At 31.3% G+C, this 22,906-nt stretch overlaps 1 protein-coding gene across 1 annotated transcript in view; it reads right to left on the bottom strand.

Moving 5' to 3' along the window:
* Nucleotides 1-22,906, bottom strand: part of LOC129939973 (CUGBP Elav-like family member 4) — a 341,004-nt gene that overhangs the window by 128,855 nt on the left and 189,243 nt on the right. The window contains exon 2 of the mRNA XM_056048184.1: nucleotides 4,803-4,882. Within this exon, the coding sequence (XP_055904159.1) occupies nucleotides 4,803-4,808 (6 nt within the window). The 5' untranslated portion in view covers nucleotides 4,809-4,882. The remainder of the gene's footprint in view (nucleotides 1-4,802; nucleotides 4,883-22,906) is intronic.

Raw genomic sequence — 22,906 nt, 5'->3', positions numbered from 1 at the left:
GTAATCGTCGCTCGCGTGTCGCTTTGGTCGTTGGGATACGCACCAAGCAGGCATCAGGCAGGTACGAATATAATGGCACAGCTTATGAAGCTGGGATTTAGAAATGAGGAAGAATAATGTTTTGAAAGACTTTGTTAAGTCTTAACATGTATTTTGTATTTAATTCATGGAACTTAATCTTCAGGTGTTTTGACTTTTGGCAACCATAACGATAAAACTGGAACGGGCATTGTCAGCAATATAATGGAAGCAGTTAAAAAACAAACTGATTTCCGTTTAAGAAATTGATAGTGCGATATCAGTTAGCCAGAGTTTTTGAAGTCAAGTTTCGATACATAAGGAAACTACTTATTAATATTCTAAGTAGGTTTCGTGAGTTTTTAGTTGAAAAATTGTTGGATTTAAATGTGAATAATTATAACCAAAGTAAGAAGATGTGGTTTAATAGCCTTAGAAGTGGGATCAGTTTTTTTACTTGAAATTTAATACCAATGGAGTTAATATTTCAAGTTTTTAGGTAATTCCTTTTTTTAGAACGTATTGGATTTTTTTCGAAAAAAATGGCATACAAAAGTTACAATTTTCCGAAGTGGGAAAAACTTCTCACCGATACCCATTTGTTCCAGAAAGCACTGAACAATCAGAGGAAAAGAAAAGTATCAAACTTCAAAATAGAAGAATTGATATAAATTGCAAGAAATTTAAAAGTAGTATTCAACTTAACACCCGCCTCAGCCTTCTGTTTGACCTCTCTTCATATATTTTAAACTATTTTCAAAACCAGAGCCTTAAATAATATTGTAATACAATTAAGCAATAATATAGACGGCAGTATACGCAATGATCTCATGTGAATTTTTTCAAGCCATTCTCTTCTATGAAAAAGACTCATGGAGTTTTATGCTGAATCAGTCTGTAGTTTAGTTTTCATGGTTAGGTACAGATTTGTTCAATAAAAGGTGAAATAACTCAGTAATTTTTAGAGCTAACAGACCATGAGATTCAACTTAGAAAACCACGTTCACCGATCGAAAAGATAGCATTTTTATACTTTTCTTCGCAATAGTTCTGATTTGATCGTTCTATGTTTAGTTGTTTCTTTGTATACTTGATATTAGCTCAAGAAATTACCTTCTGAAAACGATGTATTTAATAGATATTCAATACTTTTTTGTTAAATAATCCAAAAATATATTTTAAATAAACCCTAAATTATATTTTCTATGTTTTTTTTTTATATTCAAACTCAGCAAACGGATATTAAGGTCTGATCTTGAATACTTTACTGGGTTATAATTTGTATAGTTATGAGTTAGTTGTAACAAATTAATATTAGCCATGCATTGTTTTCTATGTTTTTTCTTTTTATTCTAGCTGCGTGTCAACTCAGCAATGCGCCCTATAAAAACTGATTTAAATGTCTAATATTAAAAATTGTACGGGATATTAATTTGCCGGTTATGTTTTCTATGTTTTTTTTTTAAATTAGTGCATTCATATGAGCATAGTAGAGCATCTTCTCCAAAAACTAAGAAGATCTCAAACTGTATATTTTATTGGCTAATAATGTGCTACAGATAAATTGTGACAATTTAAAGTTAGACGTGAAATGTTTTCTATGTTTTTTTTGTTGCTTTTTAAAATTCGAGACAACCTATTGAAGCAATCCCCTATAAAATGGGTCTAAGGGTCATAATTGAAATATTTAGATTTGGAATAAATTGCCGTTAATTAGCTGCGATACATTCAAGTCACTCGTGCAATGTTTTCTATGTTTTTAGTCTTTTTACGAAATTGATGTCAATCAATCAAAGCACCTCTCAAACATCTATCGTTGATTAGATATGAAAAACTATATTTCGTTCTTCTGTTTTTCTATGTTTTTTATGTATATTCGCTTACCTATTTACCCAAAAATAAGCTTCATCGCTAAACAAAACTAGAGCGATATTAAGGTCTAAGTCTTTTCACCAAAAAAGTCACCAGTTAATATAGTTTTTAAAAACTGGTAGTTCTCTTCATATTTTGGTGTTGTTATCTGTAAAGCTTTTATTAATTTCAAGTGGATTTCTCTGCTATTTCTTGAGATATGACTGACGAAGAATGGTATTCCCAACGTCGTTCTTTTGTGTTTTCTATGTTTTTTTTTCTTTAATTTCAAATTTCATGTCAACTCAGGTATGCACCCTAAAGAAACGGTCTTAAGTATCTTATATTAAACGTTTTATTGAATAATATTTTGCCATTGATTAATTAGTTAATTAGTTAATTAGTTGTTAGAGTTTTGAATTTCTATGATTTCTATGTTTTTTTTTGTTTGTTTGAAGTAGTGCATTGATATGAAGAAAATAGAGCACGATCCCAAAAATCATATATATCTCGTCTTGAATATTACATTGGCTAATAATTTGCAGTATATAAATTGTGACATTTTTAAGATAGCCGTGAAATTTCTTCTATGTTTTGTTTATGCTACTTTTCAATTTTAGTACCAACCTTCCAAAGCACCCTTATAAAAGGGGATCAAAGATCAAATTTAATTAGTTGCGATATATTCAAGTCACTCGTGCAATGTTTTCTATGTTTCTAGTCTTTTTACGAAATTGATGTCAACAAATCAAAGCACCTCTCAAAAATCGATCGTTGATCTTTATAATAATATTTGGCAATTAGTTAGTAGTAAAAGAGTTGTTACAGTTTTTAAATTTCTATGATTTCTATGTTTTTTTCGTTTGTTTGAAGTAGTGCTTGGATATCAACAAAATATGGAACCTACCCAAAAACCAGATAGGTCTCGTCTGGAATATTTGATTGGCTTATAATTTGCAGTACATAAATTCTGACAATTTTTGGATAGCCGTGAAATGTTTTCTATGTTTTTTTTTTGTTTTTAAGCTTCCTAACAATATTTTTACCAACCTACTAAAGTACCTCCATATTGTTGTAAGTCACTAGGCCCTAGGTTTCAACGGACTGTTGCGCCATAATTTTATTTAAAAAACTGATGTGGATTAGTTCTAACATATGAAAGTTACTCCTGCAATGTTTTCTATGTTTCAGTCTTTTTACAAAATTGATGTCAATAAATTAAAGCACCTCTCAAAAACCTATCCACTTCATCTTTAATTAAAAGTTGATTAGTTATGTGCAAACTACATTTCGTTTTTTCTATGTTTTCTATGTTTTTTTTTTAGATTGCTGCTAACTTTATGTCAACTTCAAATATCACAAGACGTTTTTTAGATATTTATGTCTTTGAAAAGACTTTCAAATTCTAATGATAAATTATTCAAATATCATTTCATCCAGTATTGGATCAGTAATTTTGGTACATCATATAAGTCAGAGAGTAAGGTCGGAATTTCAGTGTATTATTAGTATTTTTGCCAAAAATTAAGAAAACAGGAAAAACTTCGTGTTTCATGCTTTGCTTAAGAAATTATCCTTATAAATTAAGTGGGTAAGAATTCTTTACATAAAAAAATAATAATTTAAACCTATTTTCCACCCCATCTAAAGTCATCTATCTTCTTTAATATCTTAGGATTAAAAGATTTCTTTAAAATATTGTAAGTTATTAAAGTCATTGAGCTGAAGCAAATCCTTTTGTGGTTTCCCATACATATACATATACATTTACCACCTCATTTCTAATTTAATTAAAAAAAGAACCGAATCCTCAACACCCACAAAAATATATCCCACCATCCTACAGAATCCAACCCCTCTTTGCATCACGCATGTTGTATTCATTCATTTGACAAATCGACCAAAAAGTTCATAAAAATCACTAGCACCACCCCTCCCAACGTGTTTCTTGACAACGTTAAATTTGATTTATAACGATCATTTTTATTCCTCAACTCTCACACTGCTGCTGGTGTCCCAATGGAAATGGTGTGGAAAAGCACACCATCTCGAGTCGTCCTGATGCTTTGCCTAGAAATATTTATCTTAGAAATAAAAATATAAAAAAGCAGGTAAGCAAAATCTAAGACAGAATTTCCTTAGAGAGAGTCGAAAAATAAATCACCAACATTTTCGAAACAAATTCACCTCCGGTCAAAGAAATTAACTACATTTGTCTCAAAAAATAAAATAAAAATGTGTATGCTCGTAAATAAATGAAAACACAGCACAAACAACAAAAAAAAAGAAAACCTAATTAAGTCTGCGGCTTTAATTGACTTTTTGATGTCATAATCATAAAACCAAAGAAATTTTGGTGTTCCATAAGAAACTATACATAACACTCCCTGAGACTCATGATAGAGAAAGAAAGTTAAACTGCTTTCCAACGTGATGATGGAGAAAGAGCTCCACATAGAGGCTTTGGATGGTGATGCTTTCGAAAATATGCAAATAAATCTTCCTAAGGACGAATTAATCATTGCAAACACACAGGATACACCGTAGATAACACCTTACGAAGTGTCCTCAATTATTTAGAACCCCAAGTACTAGATTTATATGATGTGCTGTATATGTGTATATTTTTGTACAGGTATATAGAAAACTAGAACAGCAGCGCCCATATCGCGCTGAGTATCCTTTATCCTTTAGGAGTAGTTATGCAAAGGAATGAAACGCTGCCGCAGCGAACAACTTCTGTACAACTTAATTGAGCAGCTAAAGTAGCATTAATTCAATTTATTATCAGAGGATGTGTTCACAGATGTACCTTTGCATATCTATCTGCGTATCCTTTTCAAAAACATACACACACACATACAAATAAACAAATCCTGAGAGCTATACTATATTGGATATATATGTTTAAGGTGAAATTGTGCAACACTTACCGGCATAGTTTGACTTCCGTGTAAATTAGTTATAGCTGTTTGAGCTTCCTGATGGGAACTAAACTTTACGAAAGCACAACCTGAAAATATAGAGATATATAGAAAGTTATAGAGAGATGGATAAAGAGGGCTTAATTAGTTACGACTATGATGGCATTGGACTATTATTGTTATTATTATGCTATATACATTATGCAAGGACCTCTCTTTATGGGGGGCAGGAGGCGATTGGGGTTGGGCTTATAGGAAGGGGGATGGGCAAAAAGTTGTATCTAGGCAGCTTACCTAATGAGTTTAAATTGGTTTTTGAGAGGTGAATTTAAAGGGATTTAAGTAATTTGAAATCAAGTAAAATTTAAAGTTTTTAACTAAACTATAAAAACAAGCAAAGAAATTTAGATATGGCGTACAGTGATCATTTTTCATCCAGTCCGTATTTTGAATATTAAACTTATATCGGAAGCAGAAAGGTCCTCACAGAAATAATTAAAATCACCCAAAGTCAAATTAAGACGTCTATAGGTTGTTCTAGAAAGTGATTCATACATTTCCTCATCAACCATCGAAATGCAGTTGTAAAAGGTATTTCTCCATTCTTCTTTAATGTTTGCATTTAGATTCATTGCTAAATTATGTGCTGTGGCAAGAGCATTCCAATTTCTAAAAGGACAATATCCACAATGAAGTGGTATAAGCAGGATTTGCTTGTACAGATTACTATCAGATCTCTGCATAACTTTGGCCTTTAAATTTCTAAAATATATTTACGGAAGCCCGCACTCAACGTAATTAGGCGTAATTAGGTGACAGCCGGAAGATTCTTTTGAAAAGGTATCTTTGAATAACTTCTATATCCCCTAGAAATTGGTATCCATACACTTGACTCCCATAACAGAAGCAGCTGTTCACGGTAGCCTCAAAAACCTTAAATTTCGATGTAGGGTCCACGAAGCTTCTTGAAAAAAAATGTGACCACATCGAACTTATAGCAGCTGATTTGGCTAGTACCAGTTCTGTTAATATGATTTTGAGTGATAGTAAAACCAAAATATTTATACTCGCTGACAATCTCAATAGTTGTACCATCTAGTGTCCAATTTCGTATATGATTATCTGAATGGTTTAGAGATTTAAAAATCATAATTTTAGATTTAGAAGTGTTGATTTTGACATCCCAAGAATCGCAATATTGTTTAATTTTATTTATCTGAAGCTGCAATGTTGGATTATCAGAGAACACCATCGCCATAGTTGACGCCTCCCAGTAATTTACTTTCAGTGTCAATGATAAAAAAAAGCGAACATCAGCGGACTCAATGTACAACCTTGTGGAACACCTGTTTCGGTATTAAAGGATTTTGACAAAGATGTACCATTACAAACCATTACAGACGTGTTTAGTAAAAGTTGGTCATAAATCCGAATGAATTTGGTTGAACCAATAACTGCTAGCTTATATAAAAGTGATCTTATGTTGGTATGGTATCAAACGCAGCATTAAAATCGAAGAATAAAGGGTATAGGGGCTTCTGTTTGTCGATAAAACGTCTTGCAACGCTCGTAAGAGCAAAAATTTGATCAATCGTTGAAAGGCTCGCCCGGAAGGCAGCCTGATATCGACTTATCAAATTATTTCTTTCAATACAATTCAATCCGATTCACAATTCATCCAACGTACAACATTTGTGCAATCAGTTTTCTTAGTGAGTTCAGATCTGAAATGCCTCTATAATTTTCTGGTGAACTGGGATTATCCTTTTTAAATTTAGGAAATATTGTAGCCAAACGAAGTAGCTCGGAAATTTCTCTTCTGTAAACATTTTGTTTAATAACCCCAACACACGCTCGAAAAATTCAGGAATTAAATTCTTATAGAATTCGATAAGAATGCCATCCAAACCCGCTACTTTGGTATTTTTAACTTCCCATAGGAAGTTATTGTAATGGGTCCGATTTGTCAAATTGAAAATTTTGACATTTCTCGACGTTTCAAGGTCCCTAGAGTCGAAATAAAAGATTTTTAGAAAGATGTCTGTGCGTGCGTGTGTACGTACGTTTGTACGTCCGTACGTCCGTATACAGATAATAAGGCAGAAAGATGCAGAAAGGGCTCTCAAGAAAATTGCGTGGGTGGTTTTTTACCATAGCAGTTTGAAAAAAAGGTGAAAATTTTGGTTAACCCTTACGAACCAAAAACGCTAGAGACTTGAATTAAATTTTATATAATATATTGTAACGTGATACCAAACAGGTATATTTTTTGAAAAAAATCAATATAACGGTTTTTTTTTTAAATCAATAAAACTGAAAAAAAAAAATTTGTCACCTCCAAAATTTTACGACTGAAATATGATTTCATCTCTAAAACAATTTTGTGCAACGAAGAATAATGTTTTTGACATCTGATAAAATTTTGAGAAAAATCTAATTGACAGTTTTTTTATAAAAAATAAAAATCTAAAAAAAAACATTACTCAAAGATCGTAAAAATAGAATATCGATTCAAATATCTTTTAAAAAACTTGAAATTTAGGCTTCAAGCTTATTTTATCTTATAGGAAATATTGTTTTCAACATTTTGAAAAATGTTGAAAAAAATAGAATTGACAGTTTTTTTACAAAAAATAAAAACCTAAAAAAAAATTTATAAAAGTTGGTAAAAATTGATTTTCGACTCAAATATCTTTTCAAAACTTTGAGATATTGGCTTTAATTTACTTTTATCTTTCAAAAAATCTTATTGTCAACATTCAGTTAAAGTTTGAAAAAAATCGAATTGACAGTTTTTTTACAAAAAATAAAAACCTAAAAAAAAATTTATAAAAGTTGGTAAAAATTGATTTTCGACTCAAATATCTTTTCAAAACTTTGAGATATTGGCTTTAATTTACTTTTGTCTTTTAAAAAATCTTGTTGTCAACATTCAGTTAAAGTTTGAAAAAAATCGAATTGACTGTTTTTTAACAAAAAATAAAAACTTAAAAAAAAAATGTATAAAAGCTGGTAAAAATTGATTTTCGACTCAAATATCTTTTCAAAACTTTGAGATATTGGCTTTAATTTACTTTATCTTTCAAAAAATCTTGTCGTCAACATTCAGTTAAAGTTTGAAAAAAATCGAATTGACAGTTTTTTTACAAAAAATAAAAAACTAAAAAAAAATTTATAAAAGTTGGTAAAAATTGATTTTCGACTCAAATATCTTTTCAAAACTTTGAGATATTGGCTTCAATTTACTTTTGTCTTTCAAAAAATCTTGTTGTAAACATTCAGTTAAAGTTTGAAAAAAATCGAATTGACAGTTTTTTACAAAAAATAAAAACCTAAAAAAAAATGTATAAAAGTTGGTAAAAATTGATTTTCGACTCAAATATCTCTTTAAAAATTTTAAATATTGGCTTCAAAGTTATTTTATCTCATAAGAAATATTGTTTTCAACATTTGGTAAAATTTTTAAAAAAATCGAATTGACAGTTTTTTTTTATAAAAAATAAAACTCTAAAAAAACAATACTAAAACTTCGTAAAAATTTACTTTAGACTCAAATAGCTTTTCAAAACTTAAAAATATTGGCTTGAAACTTATTTTATTTTACAGAAAATATTGTTTTCGATATTCAGTAATTTTTATATAAAAATCCAACAGTCCGTTTTTTCATAAAAAATAAAATCTACAAAAAATAGTACGCAAATTTGGTAAAAATTGATACGAATACATATAGACAAACTTTTAAGCACGACAAATCGACAGACGGGATGGGAAGTTATCAGTGTGGGTCGCATCCCAGCCTCTTTTTCATTCTGCTTAGAGATGCCAACATCTCAACCATGGTAAAAGGAGAGTCTAGCTCATCGATTGAAACATCTTGCAAGGCTAAACCGATGTAATTCTGGTAAGGATCTGGCAGTAGTAACATCTTTAAAAAGTATGTAATCAAGAATTGAAGTATAAGCTGATTTTTGTAGAAAAATTCAGGATGCTTACCTAATTGCACTTTTGGTAGGATTTTATTTGTTTGTAAGAACGCTCTAAATAGATTTTGTTGCAAGACCTTTACCTGCTCTCAAAATGTTCAATTCTAAAATAAATGTTTAACTAAAAATTGAACCTTATATCACTTTTTGTTCATAACATGTTTGAGGTGAGAAATATGTTTACCAGTCTTTTTGATACCACATTGTATAGGAAAAGGTTTTTTTTCGAGGTATAAAACTTTGAAATATGATTTTTTAAAATTGACACGAAATTTACCTTATTCGGAAGATAATAATTTTTTACCAATGTCATTCCAATTTGATTTCTGGCATATGACTGTCAAGGCTGGCTTTGACGTAGTCTATTCTGGATTTTCAAGCTGTGATGACTTTTGTTAACATTTGTGGTAGTCTATCGGCATTTACTCGAGGAATGTTGTTGTTCAAGTTATGAAAAAGTTCCAAGTTTATCGGCATAGACTAGCGACTTAACATATTCCCTCAGAAAGTAGTCAACCGGTGTTAAATGGAACTGTTTTTGAGGCCAATGCACGTGTCCATAACGTGAACAAATGCGGTAATCAATTGTGGCCGAGCTGTGCTTATGTCTTCGCCTTGTTGAAACCACAGCTTCTGCACATTATGGCTGAATCACAAACACGCTTCAGCTTCGGCTTCGTCTGCGTTACAGTGGTCCTACTTCGAGGTTGCTTTGAATGACATTTCTATTAATTCATCCCTCCAAAGAGCAAATATTTTGTTTGTTGACATTTGAGCTGTCACAGAAAGCAAATGTTCAGATAATTGAACTAGAGCTTCTGTTTGGAGTCACACTACGTCACATTACGTTTTTCTCCTTACGATTGTCAAACGAAACGTGAGGTCGAAGCTCCATTAAAATAGCATGCATTGAATTCCTATGGCTGAACTGGTAAACATCAGGCGAAGCCGATGATGAAGCGTGTTTGTGATTCAGCCATTATGACTGTTCAATTGATGAACCAAAGAGTCAGTTATCAGGGCTCTATTGGGGTTATCATTGACTGCAGCGTTTTGCCAGCATCGTTTTTAAAGAAGCACGGCAAAAACAGTAATTTTTTACAATACTACAAACACTGCATTTTGTAAATTGACGTGTGTATCTATTGAGCTTCTTAGATAAACGATTTTCAAAATAAATGATCATGGAAGCGTTTGTTCAGGTGTCAGTCTATTTACCAATTGACAAAAAAGGCATCAGTTAAGAACCTAATATCTTTTTCGTCATATTTTGGTGGTGTTATCTGTGAAATAAGATTTATTTGAGGTCGATATCTCTACTAATTCTTGAGATATGTCCAACTTACATTTACATGCAAGCGCAGAATTCATATGAAACTCACTGATTTAAAGTTTTGGGACCTTGAAATGTGGAGAAATATCAAAATTTCATTTAAGAAAAACGGGCCAATTACAATAACTTCCAATGGGAAGTTAAAAACTTCGAGTTTCAGCAAAAAAAATACCGTAACAAAAATTGAATTCAAAGACAGAAAACATTTGCAAATCTTCAAGCCAAAAGCTTGAAAAAATACATCTTTAAGAGGTACGCCCGTTCGTGTCGCGTCGTTCTCCTTCCTAATGATGCCATTGAGAATTTTAATGAATTTCTATCCGATAGAAAAAGGAATTTTCAAGCATTAAATAATAAAGGTACTTGAGGCAAGGAAATTTTGAAGAGAGTTTTGGTTTTCATTTAAATTTAAAATGAAAAACAAGAAAACAAAAATAATGTTAAACTCTCTAATTACCCGAAAGTCCAGGGTCTTTTTTTAAATAGAAAACAACAACAAAAACAGCGAATAAAGAAAAACATTTTTCTTCAATAAGAAGGTAGAAAGGATGGTGGGGTAAGAGGTAGGGGCGTTTACTCAGCGACCGACGACGAAGACGACGAGGACGACTGATTTGTTTTCGTATATTTCGTTCGTTTTTCTAAAATAATTAAATTACAAGCCTAATTGATTCCACCTTTTAATCAAGCGAATTCCTTGGCATTCAGTTTCCTTTTAATTTCGATTCATTTGAATTCAGATTCTCCTTCATCATCATCATTATCATCATCGTGGCTCTATCTATATACGTATCGTCTCTCATCAGATCTTCTGCCTTTTATCTTAGTCAACATTTTTCTTTATTTTTTCTTTCTATTCGTCCATCATCAAAATCAGTCTTCCGCAGTCTTTGGTAAGGAATAGTGAGTTGTTGTTTCTTTTCTTCTTTGCTTTCATTACCTCTTCAAAGTAATTACCTTCTCTACCAACTAAAACCAATCCTTCTCATCTTTAGTTCTTTTTTTTTTTGAGTTAGTCTATAGGTGAATTCTTATGTCAGATCCTTTTTCAAAAGTTAAGAATCCTTGAAATGAAAATGAACTATAAAAAGCTGCTGTTATGCTATACCAAGAGTAGGTAGGTTCTCTTGTCAAATCCGCGGACTACCTATAAGTCTTTCTTTTCTTCGTATACATCTTTCCTTACCTCTGATGCCTATTTATAACTTTTACTATGGGTTCACTAAAAAGAAAGGGACATTTAAATCTTTAATTAGGCCATTTCTCACAATTACTTGTAATTACAAATTCTACTTTACCCCTCCCCAATCCTTCGCACACCCTCTTAGCTTGATACTTGTTCTTCGACTTCTCTTCAATAGGTACTGATGGTTTTTGGTTCTTGAATTTTATTCGTCTTTTAAGTGAAAAATACGCAAAGAATACTCGTACTTAAAAATAAAAATGAAAAGAAAAATTCCCTTAGGCAGGTATTCAAGGACACCATCAGCATCATCGTCCCAATCCCAAAAGAAGAAAAAGAAAGATTTCACTTGATAATATGAAGGATGAAACGATGAGGGCTAATGATGGAACGAAATCAAAAGTCATTATAATAAAAAATGATTCGGAAATAATTACAGAAAATCCTTTTTTTTGGACTTTAATCAAGAATGCTAATGAATATTCGTCCTTTTTTTCTTTTCTGTTGTTTTGTTCAAAAATGGATGATCCTGATCCTATTTTTATATATTTTCACATCCATATACCTTCTTCATCTTTAAAACATTTCATATCGGCTTCGGCTAGGGCTTTGGCAGGGAGCGGACAAACGGCGAACGGAAGAAAGACAGAGAGAGAGAAAAAGGTGTAATTTTTGAGCTTAAGGCTAAAATTTAATTCTTAAGAAAATTGAAATTTTTGGGCTTCATAAACTTACAAAAAAAAGAAATTAACGAAACGAAAAGAAGACCTTAAGGGATATATGTATGCGAAGAAATTTATATTAGAAGAGAAATACATTTTTAAAACTTTTCAGGACCATAATATACACACAGTTTTTGATGCTGCTGGTGGTGGTGGTTGTTTGATTGTGCGGTTGGTGAATAATTAAATAAGATACGTTCTGATGTAGATACTACAATATAAATATAATTCGATTTAGTTAGGATATTAGAAAATTTTAGAATTTTCGGGAGACACAAAAATTATACATTGTTATTAAATTTTGATAAGACTTTTCGAGACTTTAGGGCCTTCTTGTCAGAGTTTTATAAAGTTGAATTAGAGAATATAAGAGAGAGGAAGAATAAACGCTAATGAAATTTTAAATCTCAGTCCTACGATTTTTAACGAGATTTTTATTTGTCTTAAAGTTCTGAAATTCGGAACTATAAAGTGATTCAACTGATTTTTGTATCATGCTTTGTATTATTGTAGTTTTTGCTAAAATCTGTTGTAAGTTGAAATAAATTTGTCAAAAAAGAACTATTTTTTGAAATAATAAAAACAGAAGAATATTGGTTGTTCGAACTAGTAGAGACCGATCCTCATTTGAATCAGAGAAGTGTATGAATTATATTATTTATTAGATAATCTTTTTTCGCAATTGTTAATTTTATCGATCAATAAGTAAAAAGCTATTATACCTCATTATTTAAGGCTTGAATTTAGATTTAGTCACTCTTATTTTGTGATCAGTTTTGAAACTGAAATTAGTTGGAAAAATTCAAAATTCAGTGGTTAATTTTGCTTAGCCCTTCATAGCACTGTTTTTATTAACAAGACAAATAGAAATAAGTGAAACAGCTATTAAAACCTATTACTTGAAGCCTAAATTTTACTGTAATAAGTTAAGATCAGATCAGATCACTCTTACTTTTTGATCAGCTGAAATTGAAAAACGCTTAAAAAAGTCAACAATTTTTGGTAAATCTTTCTTAACTCTTCATAGCTCTTTTTTTTCTAAACAGCACTATAAGAATTAAGTGAAACAGTTATTAAACCTTATAATTTATAATGATGTCATTTTTATTTTCTTATCAGTTTTGAAATTGGAAAACGTTACAAAAAATTCAACATTTGTTGGAAAATCTAAGATTTTCAAATCACTCTTTTAAATCAAGTTTAATGAAAATTAGTAAAACAACCCTTTATGAAATCAGGTCACTCTTATTTTCTGATTTGTTTTGAAGCTGAAAATCGTTGGAAAAAGTCAATATTTAGTTGTAAATATTTCATGTTCTCCAAAGTTCTGTTTTTAAAACAAGACATTAGACATAAGTGAAACAGTTATTAAAACCTATTACTTGAGTTCTGAATTTTAATGTCATATATTCAGATCAGATCACTTTTATTTTCTGATCAGTTTTGAAATTGAAAAATCTTGCTAAAATGTAAAAATTTGTTGGAAAATCTTTCTAAGCTTTTTATAGCACTGTTTATGAAACAGTTATTACAACTTAGTGAAACAACTAACGCCTGAATTTCATTGCAATTTGCTTGGATTGAGTCACTCTTATTTTGTGATCAGTTTTGAAACTGAAAATCTTTGGAAAAATTCAACATTTAGTGGTAAATTTATCTTAGCCCTTCATAGCACTGTTTTTATAAACAAGACAAATAGAAATAAGTGAAACAGCTATTAAAACCTATTACTTAAAGTCTGAATTTTACTGAACCATGTTAAAATCACATTACTCTTACTTTCTGGTCAGTTTTGAAATCGAAAAACGCTTAAAAAGTCAACAATTTTTGGTAAATCTTTCTAAACTTTTCAAAGCACTTTTTTTTGAAACAGAACTATAAGAAATAAGTGAATAAGTTATTAAACTTTATAATTTATAATGTTATCATATTGTTTTCTTATCAGTTTTGAAATTGGAAAACGTTACAAAAAATTCAACATTTGTTGGAAAATCTAAGATTTTCAAAGCACTCTTTTGAAACAATTTTAATAAAAATTAGTAAAAAAACTAAATCGTGGATTTCATTGCAATATGCTGAGTCATTCTTATATTTTGATTAGTTTTGAAATTGAAGAGATTTGAAAACAGTCAACATTTTTTGGTAAATTATTTTAAATTCTTCATATTACTATTTTTGAAATAAAATTATTAAAAATTAGTGAAACAGCTATTAAAACTTATTATTTAAAGCTTGAATATGAGTGCCCTTTATTGAAATCAGGTCACTCTTATTTTCTGATTAGTTTTGAAGCTGAAAATCGTTGGAAAAAGTCAATATTTAGTTGTAAATATTTCATGTTCTCCAAAGTTCTGTTTTTAAAACAAGACAACTAGAAGAAAGTAAAATAGCTATTAAAATCTATTACATTAACCCTGAATTTTTCTGTCATATTTTCAGATCAGGTGACTCTTATTTTCTAATCAGTTTTTAATTTAAATGACGTTGGAGAACAGTAAACGTTTGTTGATATTTCTTTTTAAGCTTTTACAAGCACTGTTTTTGAAACAACACATTAGAAATAAGTAAAACAGTTATTAAAACCTATTACTTGAATTCTGAATTTCACTGTCATATATTCAGATCAGATTACTCTTATTTTCTGATCAGTTTTGAAATTGAAAAATCTTGCTAAAAAGTCAAAATTTGTTGGAAAATCTTTCTAAGCTTTTCATAGTACTGTTTATGAAACAGTTATTACAAAATAGTGAAACAGCTAACGTCTGGATTTCATTGCAATTGGCTTGGATTAAGTCACTCTTATTTTGTGATCAGTTATTAAAATCGTTGGAAAAAGTCAAAATTTTGTGTAACATTTTTCTTAGCTCTTCATAGCACTGTTTTTAAACAAGACAAATAGAAATAAGTGAAACAGCTATTAAAACTTATTGCATGAAGCTTGAATTTTACATTCATATGTTAAGATCAGATCACTCTTATTATCTGAATAGTTATAAAATTGAAAAATGTTAGAAAAAAGTCAACAATTTTTGGTAAATCTTTCTAAACTCTTCAAAACACTTTTTTTGAAACAGAATTATAAGAAATAAGTGAAACAGTTATTAATATGTAATTAGTGAAACAGCTTACAACTCTATTTCATTGCAATTTGCTTAGATCGAATCACTCTTTTATTTTGATTAGTTTTGAAATTGAAGAACGTTTGAAAACAGTCAACATTTGTTGTTAAATCCTTTTAAATTCTTCATATTACTATTTTTTTGGAATAAAATTATTAAAAATTAGTGAAACAGCTATTAAACCTTATTATTTAAAGCTTGAATATCAGTGTCCTTTATTGAAATCAGGTCACTCTTCTGACATTAGTTTTGAAATTCGATATCGTTAAAAAAATAGTTTTGAAAGTATATTTCCAAGTTTCAGATCTTAGAGTTTGACCTCCTAAACATGGAATTTAAGGTAACCAGAAACCTGTTGGTATAAAACATTATATGATTTGATATTAGCGATTATATTCTTTTATACTTTAAAGCTGCACTGTTAAGACAAATTCTTATGACTTGGCATAATCTTGATTGATTTGTTTGGTGTTGAATTAGATCTAAATTGAACCAGAAATAATTATTTTCTGACATATAAATAAAAACTCGTAGGTATTTCAGACACATATCTTCTGTAAATGATTTACCAAAACTTATTTCATCAAATTTGATTTCCTTTCTGTTTGTAAGAATAATTGTGCCAAAGCTGTCAAGAGTTGAATTAGATCTAAGTTGACTTAAAATTTTAGATGGGCTTAGAAAAATGTTTCATTTAGGAGTAAAATTCGGTTTAACTTCGAAACAGAGATATATATCAACGTTAGTTTCATATTCTGAAAAGTTGTTTTGACAAGACTTTTAAGTTTTTTAAAAAGGAACAATTATTAAGGCTCTAAAATCTTTGAGATTTGAGCAACTTAATATTTGTTTTTATACAAAATCTTAACTTCTTGAACGCTAGAAAAAATTTTTTTTTAATCGCGTTTATTCAACTGAAATTGTCAGCTTTTAAGAACATACGTATAGTATCTTTAAATGAAGCTTTTTGAAACAAGTTTAAAATACTACTCAACAGAAATTCGAAGAAATTACTTTAAAATTCGGAATATCTCTCACTGAAAAACTCATCAGCTGATAAAGAATCTTAGAGACCTGAAAAAGAAAATTTTTTGTCTTAAGAGTTTAGAAAAATTATGTTTTCAACTTTTTTTAAGTCTTTCAAAGAACAGGCTAAATTCTAAGCACCCTTATTTAAAACGTAGCAGTAACATATTAGTTACAAACTGAAACTCCACGGTAAAACGGACTTAACAATAATTATTGTCAAACATGGACCTTCTTCCAATTATATCGATATTCTAACCCTCTACTTATTGATATTGAATTTATTTTTGTTTCGAAACAACTTATCGACGCTTTCAATCTATTAGTAATAATTTTCAAACCAAAAATTATTATTATCCTTGGACGACAAATAAAAGTATAAAAGTAAAACCACTTTCATGGTCTTCCTAATATGAAAACTGTCAACCGTCGTCGTCGTTGAATGTATAAAGTTTCCCTTAAATCATTAGGAATATTAAATATTTTTTTCCTCTACCTCTCTCTCTCTTTCGCTTTGCCCACATTGTCATTACCAAATAATAATAATAATATCTAGTAAGTAGAAGAAAGAAAAAAAAAACTTTCTATAACATCATTATCCTTTTATGAGTTTGTTCACTAATTTATCCTTAGGCAAACAACAGTCCGTGTCATTTTACTTCAATAATAATAATATAATGTCCTCCAAACGAACAAGTTATAGAGGACTTTATAGGAAAGGGGTGGGGTTGGTTTGGTGGTAGTAAGTAAAGAGGAGAAACAAAAAATCCTATACCTGAAAAACTCGCGCGTCACCTGAAACTTATCTCATTAAATTAATAGACCGAGGATGTTTGTGTCTCGTTATATTTTGCTGTGCCTCCTAACCAACCGACCGACCGACTTGAGGAAAGGACTTCAACCCCTCTTTGCTTCGCTTTGCTTCGATGTAATCATCACATACGTGGCATGTCTCCCGGGGAAATAATTTTTCGGACAAATTATTTTTCGAGTAATGTAATGTGTTTTTTTCTTCTTCTTCTTTTTCTTCCCCTCCGTCTCATATCCTTCTGTAGTCCTTTTTCTAAATATCTAAATATTTTTTTTTTTGCTTTTTCCTATATCCTGTCTATAGTTACATATTCACCTTTGGGGTCCTTAATGGGAAAAATGTTCGGACACACTCCTCTATATTATGTAGAATGATTGGTTATAGTTGTTTTTGTTTTTGGTTCTTCTTTTTGGTTCATTCCATTTGCACCCTTAAGGTCTGTATGATGAGTTGTTTTTGGAGTGTCCTGGGTACTCTTTTATCCTTGTACTGGATAACAGTTCCATATATAGGTCTTTTTTTCCTGTCCAGATTTATGAACAAAAATTGACCACCGTATATTCGATTACTTTTAGCGTGACTCCCAAGAGAGAAAAAGGGGGGGGGGAGAGGGCGTATGAAATAAGGGTAGCGACCGAGTCCAGGATGCGTTCGGAAATTCGATTTTACCTTTCGGTCAGAACGGGGATTTTTTAATTGGATTTTAAAATACTGGAACCAAACCTGAATTCAGTAGGAGGTTAGGTGGGTAAGGTGAGGAGGTATATGGTGTTTGGCTTCGGGTGAAAGTTCAGAAAAAATAGAACGAACGAATGAACCAACAAATAAAAATAAAATATAAAATAAATGAAAAATCTCTGTCAACAGCCATCGAGGTGGCGCGGTGCGGTGGTCGTCGGCATCGGTAGTGGGTGCAAAGCTGAGAGTAAATTGGTAACAAATTTCATCCCTTATATTATTTGCCGGTTCGCTGAGATTGCATTTTGCGCTGCTGTTGTTTTTGGTACGGGTTTATACGCTGCAAAGTAGGTACGGTAATTGAGCTCAAGACCAGACATTGCGTTTGGGGCGAATTTCTGTTTGTGTTGAGAATGGCAGTTTATGAGTTGCTTTTTTCTACTATTTGTGTTCTGGTAGTCGTTGTTGTTGTTCTACTTTGGTATTTCGCTTTGTGACTCGCTCTTTCACTTAGTAGTTCAAAGTTTTCCCGCTAGGGTAGGATCCCCCTATTTTCAGTTGATAGCCGTTTATATATAATTTTTCCTTATTCTCTTGTTTGTAATTTGCTGGTGACAGGTTACTCTTTGTGTATAGTCAAGCGTTAAAGGATTTCAAGTACCTTCCTTCTACTGTTTTAAGCTGTGCATCATACAATCTCTAGAGGTCTAAATGTCTAGAGGCACTATACTCTTGTATACTGTAGAAAGAGTTACGAGCCACGGCTTCGAACGAGGGATGCAAACGACTTGACTGAGGAATTCGAGTGGATTGTGGGTTGCTGTTTTTTTCTTTCTGTTGCTCCTATTTATTTTTACTTTCCTCTTAATTGAATCCTGGGTGTTGTACGCTTATGGGCATACAAGTTGATTACATCGCCATCATGCAATGTTTTGAGGGGATCCTGATGCTTGCATAAAGTACAAATATGTAGCGCTAAAGGTTAGCAACGAGTAGGTATAGGAATATGATGATGATGATGAAGGTGCAGGGATTCTGTTGAATGCTTCGAGGTTAATTACCACTTGTGTTGATATTGCTTGCAAGGGATAAACATTGAGAGACAGGGAGGAAACGAAAAGTGAAAGAAAGAGAGATAGAGAGTGAGTTAAATTCCCTTGATGTCCTTTTAGGATCTTAAATCCATCATATCATCACATAAGACGGATCTAATAAAGTTCTTAAGAACATAATGAAAGTGCATACTTATGAGAAAGAAGTAGGTTAAAGTGTTTAAACTAAAATAAGCCTTTTCAAAGACCAAGCAAAATAAAAGGGGAAGTAATTGGAGGAAATCAATTGAAATTTCTTATGAAATCTTAACAAGCCACTTGGTAGTTAGATGAGATCATGAGGAATGAAATTGATGTTGTAAAAATGCTAATTTTCTATACTTAATGATCTTGAAAAACATGTAAGTCATTCAGGAGGGAGAATAACAAAAGCTTCAATCAAAAATATACATTATGATTAGGGTAGATTAGACATATTGAGGATTTTAAGTATTTTTTTAAGTTTTGTTTGTAAAGATAAAGCATAACAATAAGTAACTACTTGGAAGAGACTTATTAATAAAATTAAGTCCTTTGATGTTTTTACAATTTCTTATCTAGTAGGACTTTTAACTTTTCTTATTTATGGACATAAAGTATCAAAAGTTATTAAATTACTAAATGCTTGTTCAGAGGAGCTCTTGTTCGGGTAAGGACCTAGGATGAGAGTTAATAAACTTATCATTTATGGAAGGATTACAAAATTTCCGTACTGAAAACTTATGACTTGAATCTTTTTTGAATTTAGCGGACACTCTAAGGTTTTTGTATACTTTTCAATATGCCAGAGACACAGTGTGAGTATTACTAAAAAACATACCGTCTTAACATTGGTTTTGAAATATTGAACATTACAATCAAATTTAAAGACAATATTGAAAGACAATTCACATTCACGAAGTACGGCTAAGGAACTTATATCTGCATTTCAAAATATGGCTTATGTTGGGCTCAAGGATTAACTAATTTACATTCTTAGAAGCACGTGAATTATGGTTTAGAAGTAATCAACTTGTGCAACAAATCATTCATCTAGATTTAAGTCCTTTAGTTTATTAATTTTAGTACTAACCGTGGCATGATAGTTACTGCGTTGGACTGTCATACCGGAGGTCTTGGGTCCAAACCCTGCCTGTGATATCTAAAGCTTTTTTCCCAGACACTGCTTCTTACAAGGAATTGACAAATTCTCCAAAAGTAATTTTTGTCATGAAAAGTGCTTTCTTAAATATTGTAGGTCCCCTCCATTCCTGGCAACAGTACTCGCACACAGTAAATGGTTAAGAGTTGTAAGTTATTAGGCCCTAGTTCTCAACGGACTGTTGCGCCACCTAATTAATTTTTTAATCTTTTAATTTCTTGAGTTCAATAAAATCACAAATACACAATTTTAAAAATTTTAACTGAGTAATAAGTCCACAATTCTATTGTGATTCTACAAAATCAATGAGTCCACAATATTCAAACCAGTTGTTAACATAAAATACAGAAGCTAGATGTTCACAGAGGGCTTTTATTTTCAAGTACATAGCTAGGAAACTAAGCGAGTCATAAGTCCACATAAGAATAAATTAAAAAGCAGTTAGTTTACATAATTTGAACTAAAGTATTTTAAAAAACATACTCATACTCATGAAACATAATGTTTCATATTGATATTGAGAATAACGAGTAAGTTTGAGTAAGTTTAAGGATGTTTATTCAATTATAAAAAAAGGAAGAATGCTACGATTGCAGGGCCATGTCCTTTTTATGAAATTTGTATGACCAATACACAAATTTGCTGCTAAAAATTGTCGATAATATCACGAGTTCTATTTCAAAGACATAAGACATCATCTTTAACGTAGCCTGAAAGAAAAAATTCTTTAGCTGCTAAGTCACAAGACCTCGGTGACAATCGTGATCACCTTTTCCAATCAAGAAAAACACTTAAACAATGATTGTGAACTGTGGCGTTGTTTCTACTATCAAACTTTATAAAAATATGACATCTTTAAAAGTGATAGCTGTCAAATGCTATTCGAAACCCTTATTGGAAACATTATTTTAGAAGAAATTTCGTCAACATAAAGAATGGGGTCAGAATACCATGCAACTATTACAATGTGGACTTATGACCCTATTTCTATATTGTAAATGTAACTCGTAAACGTCAATCAGAAAATAATTAATAAACTCATACATTTTGTTAATGTATACCTTCTCTGTTTCTAATATTCCTCAGTGGACTTATTACTTAAATAGTGTGATCAAATAGAACATGACTCGAATACCACAAAATGATAATGTTTTTGAAATTTGGTTCATTACCATAAAACCACTCAATCAAAGCTTTTTAACATATTTTATCTATAGACGTTCTGCAAACCCCAAACACTCTGTTACATTGTTTATAACTTTTTGTTCTATAGAAAATACAATACAGCAAAGAGTTTAATTACAAAACCAATTAAGAACTCCAAATTTCACATTAATGCTTATCTTTGTATCTTCCATGTTACTCATATCAGCTTTTTGTATCTATCTATCTTTTAACCATTACTTTTCCATTTATTGTTTATCAGAGTCCTGCCATCGTGTATGCAATCACTGTCACTGTTTTTTGGAAAACAAAACCAAATGAGTTGGTGATACAAATCAGAATAAAATCAAACACAACAAAAATCAAAGGATATATACAAAAAGGACCTCCTCTGCCCACCAGAAAATTGTGTCGCTCTCTTTATATCCTTTTACCAATTCATGAAAAATGTGGACAAATAGCCGTCAACGAAAGGAATTTAATTTTCCATTTTCTTTGCACTTTCGAAATTATTTTCGTTTTTTTTTTTGGTGAGAGGGTGGAGGGTGGTGAGGTGTGGAAGATTGAAGAACATTTTCACGAAAACAATGATTTTCTGAATTTTTATTTTCATTTTTATTTTACCCTCTTTAACTTGATTCTTTTGCTTTTTTTTCTGTGGGTTTGCCAGTCACACAAATTTGAGTTGATTTAATGTTTATTCATGCGTTCAAATCATCTTCTTCATCTCACTTCTCACCCAAGTCCAAAACCCAAACTCAAGCCCAACATATAACATCAATTCTGGTTATTTGAAGCTTGAAGCAAATAACAGAAACAGAAACAGAAGAAGAATGGTGTGGTGCGTGGCTCGTTGGTCCTTGGCGTAAGTAGAGCGCATCAACAGCTTTCAAGGAGTAGGTCTAGAATAGGATAGGAAGTCGTAGTCGGCTTGGGGCATCAGTGAAAGTGGTCATTTGATTTTTTTTGTTCGTCCTTGTATCTCTCGCTTGCTGAGTCTTTCGCCTGTCCAGAGACAAGTACCACGATGGAAAGGGCAATACGAAAAAGAAACAAAAAACGAAAAATCTGATTGCCAACCCTCAGTTGAAGTTGATGCTGTTGTAAGCGGCCATACCAACGACCGCACCGCCATCAAGGATGTGCCATGTCCTAGTGGATGATTTTGATGGTTGTTATGGTTAAAGGGTGTTTTTTTTTTGTACCGATGTATCCTCTTTCTTTTTCATTTAATTTTTTGTTGTTTCTTTTTAGTTGTCAACCCCATACACGAAAATTTTCCAAATGTAATTCATTTTCCCATTTGAGTTTCTGGTTATTATTTTTGCGTTTGTGTTGTGTTGCACACTGCGATTGCGATGATGGTCAGTGGTCACTGGTCACCCTAATGAAATTCTCTTTTTTACATTTTACAAAAAAAATAAAAATATAACTAAACAAGGATGTACCTATACTTGGAACAGAGGACAAGATAGGTAGGTTGTAGATGTAAGTACCGACATACAGTTCACAGGGTTGAAGTTGAAGTTGGAAAACTCTTTATTTTCCACGGACAAATTTTTCTTTTGATTATTCGCTTTGGTTATATTTGCACACGGTAACGTGATTACTTTGTATGAAGTCGTTTCTGATTACTTTTTTTGTGTCTTGTTTCATTATTGTAATAGGGGTGAAAGTGTAGGTAAGGTAGATTGGTAGGGGTGAGTTTTGTTTTTGTTTTCTTGTTTTTTGTTTGTCAGGTTGGGTTTTTATTATTCAGTTTTGTTCCAGAGAGTGAATTAAGTAAAATGAATAAAGGTATATGGAAGCAGGGTTCGTCGGCAGTAGAGGGTTTTAGTCCGAAAGATAAACATCCGTGTTGA

The sequence above is a fragment of the Eupeodes corollae genome, chromosome 1, assembly GCF_945859685.1.
Source record: "Eupeodes corollae chromosome 1, idEupCoro1.1, whole genome shotgun sequence".
NCBI classification, from domain to species: Eukaryota; Metazoa; Arthropoda; class Insecta; order Diptera; family Syrphidae; genus Eupeodes; species Eupeodes corollae.
The sequence above is the reverse complement of the archived record's forward strand: the minus strand, read 5'-3'. Positions and strand labels throughout refer to the sequence as shown.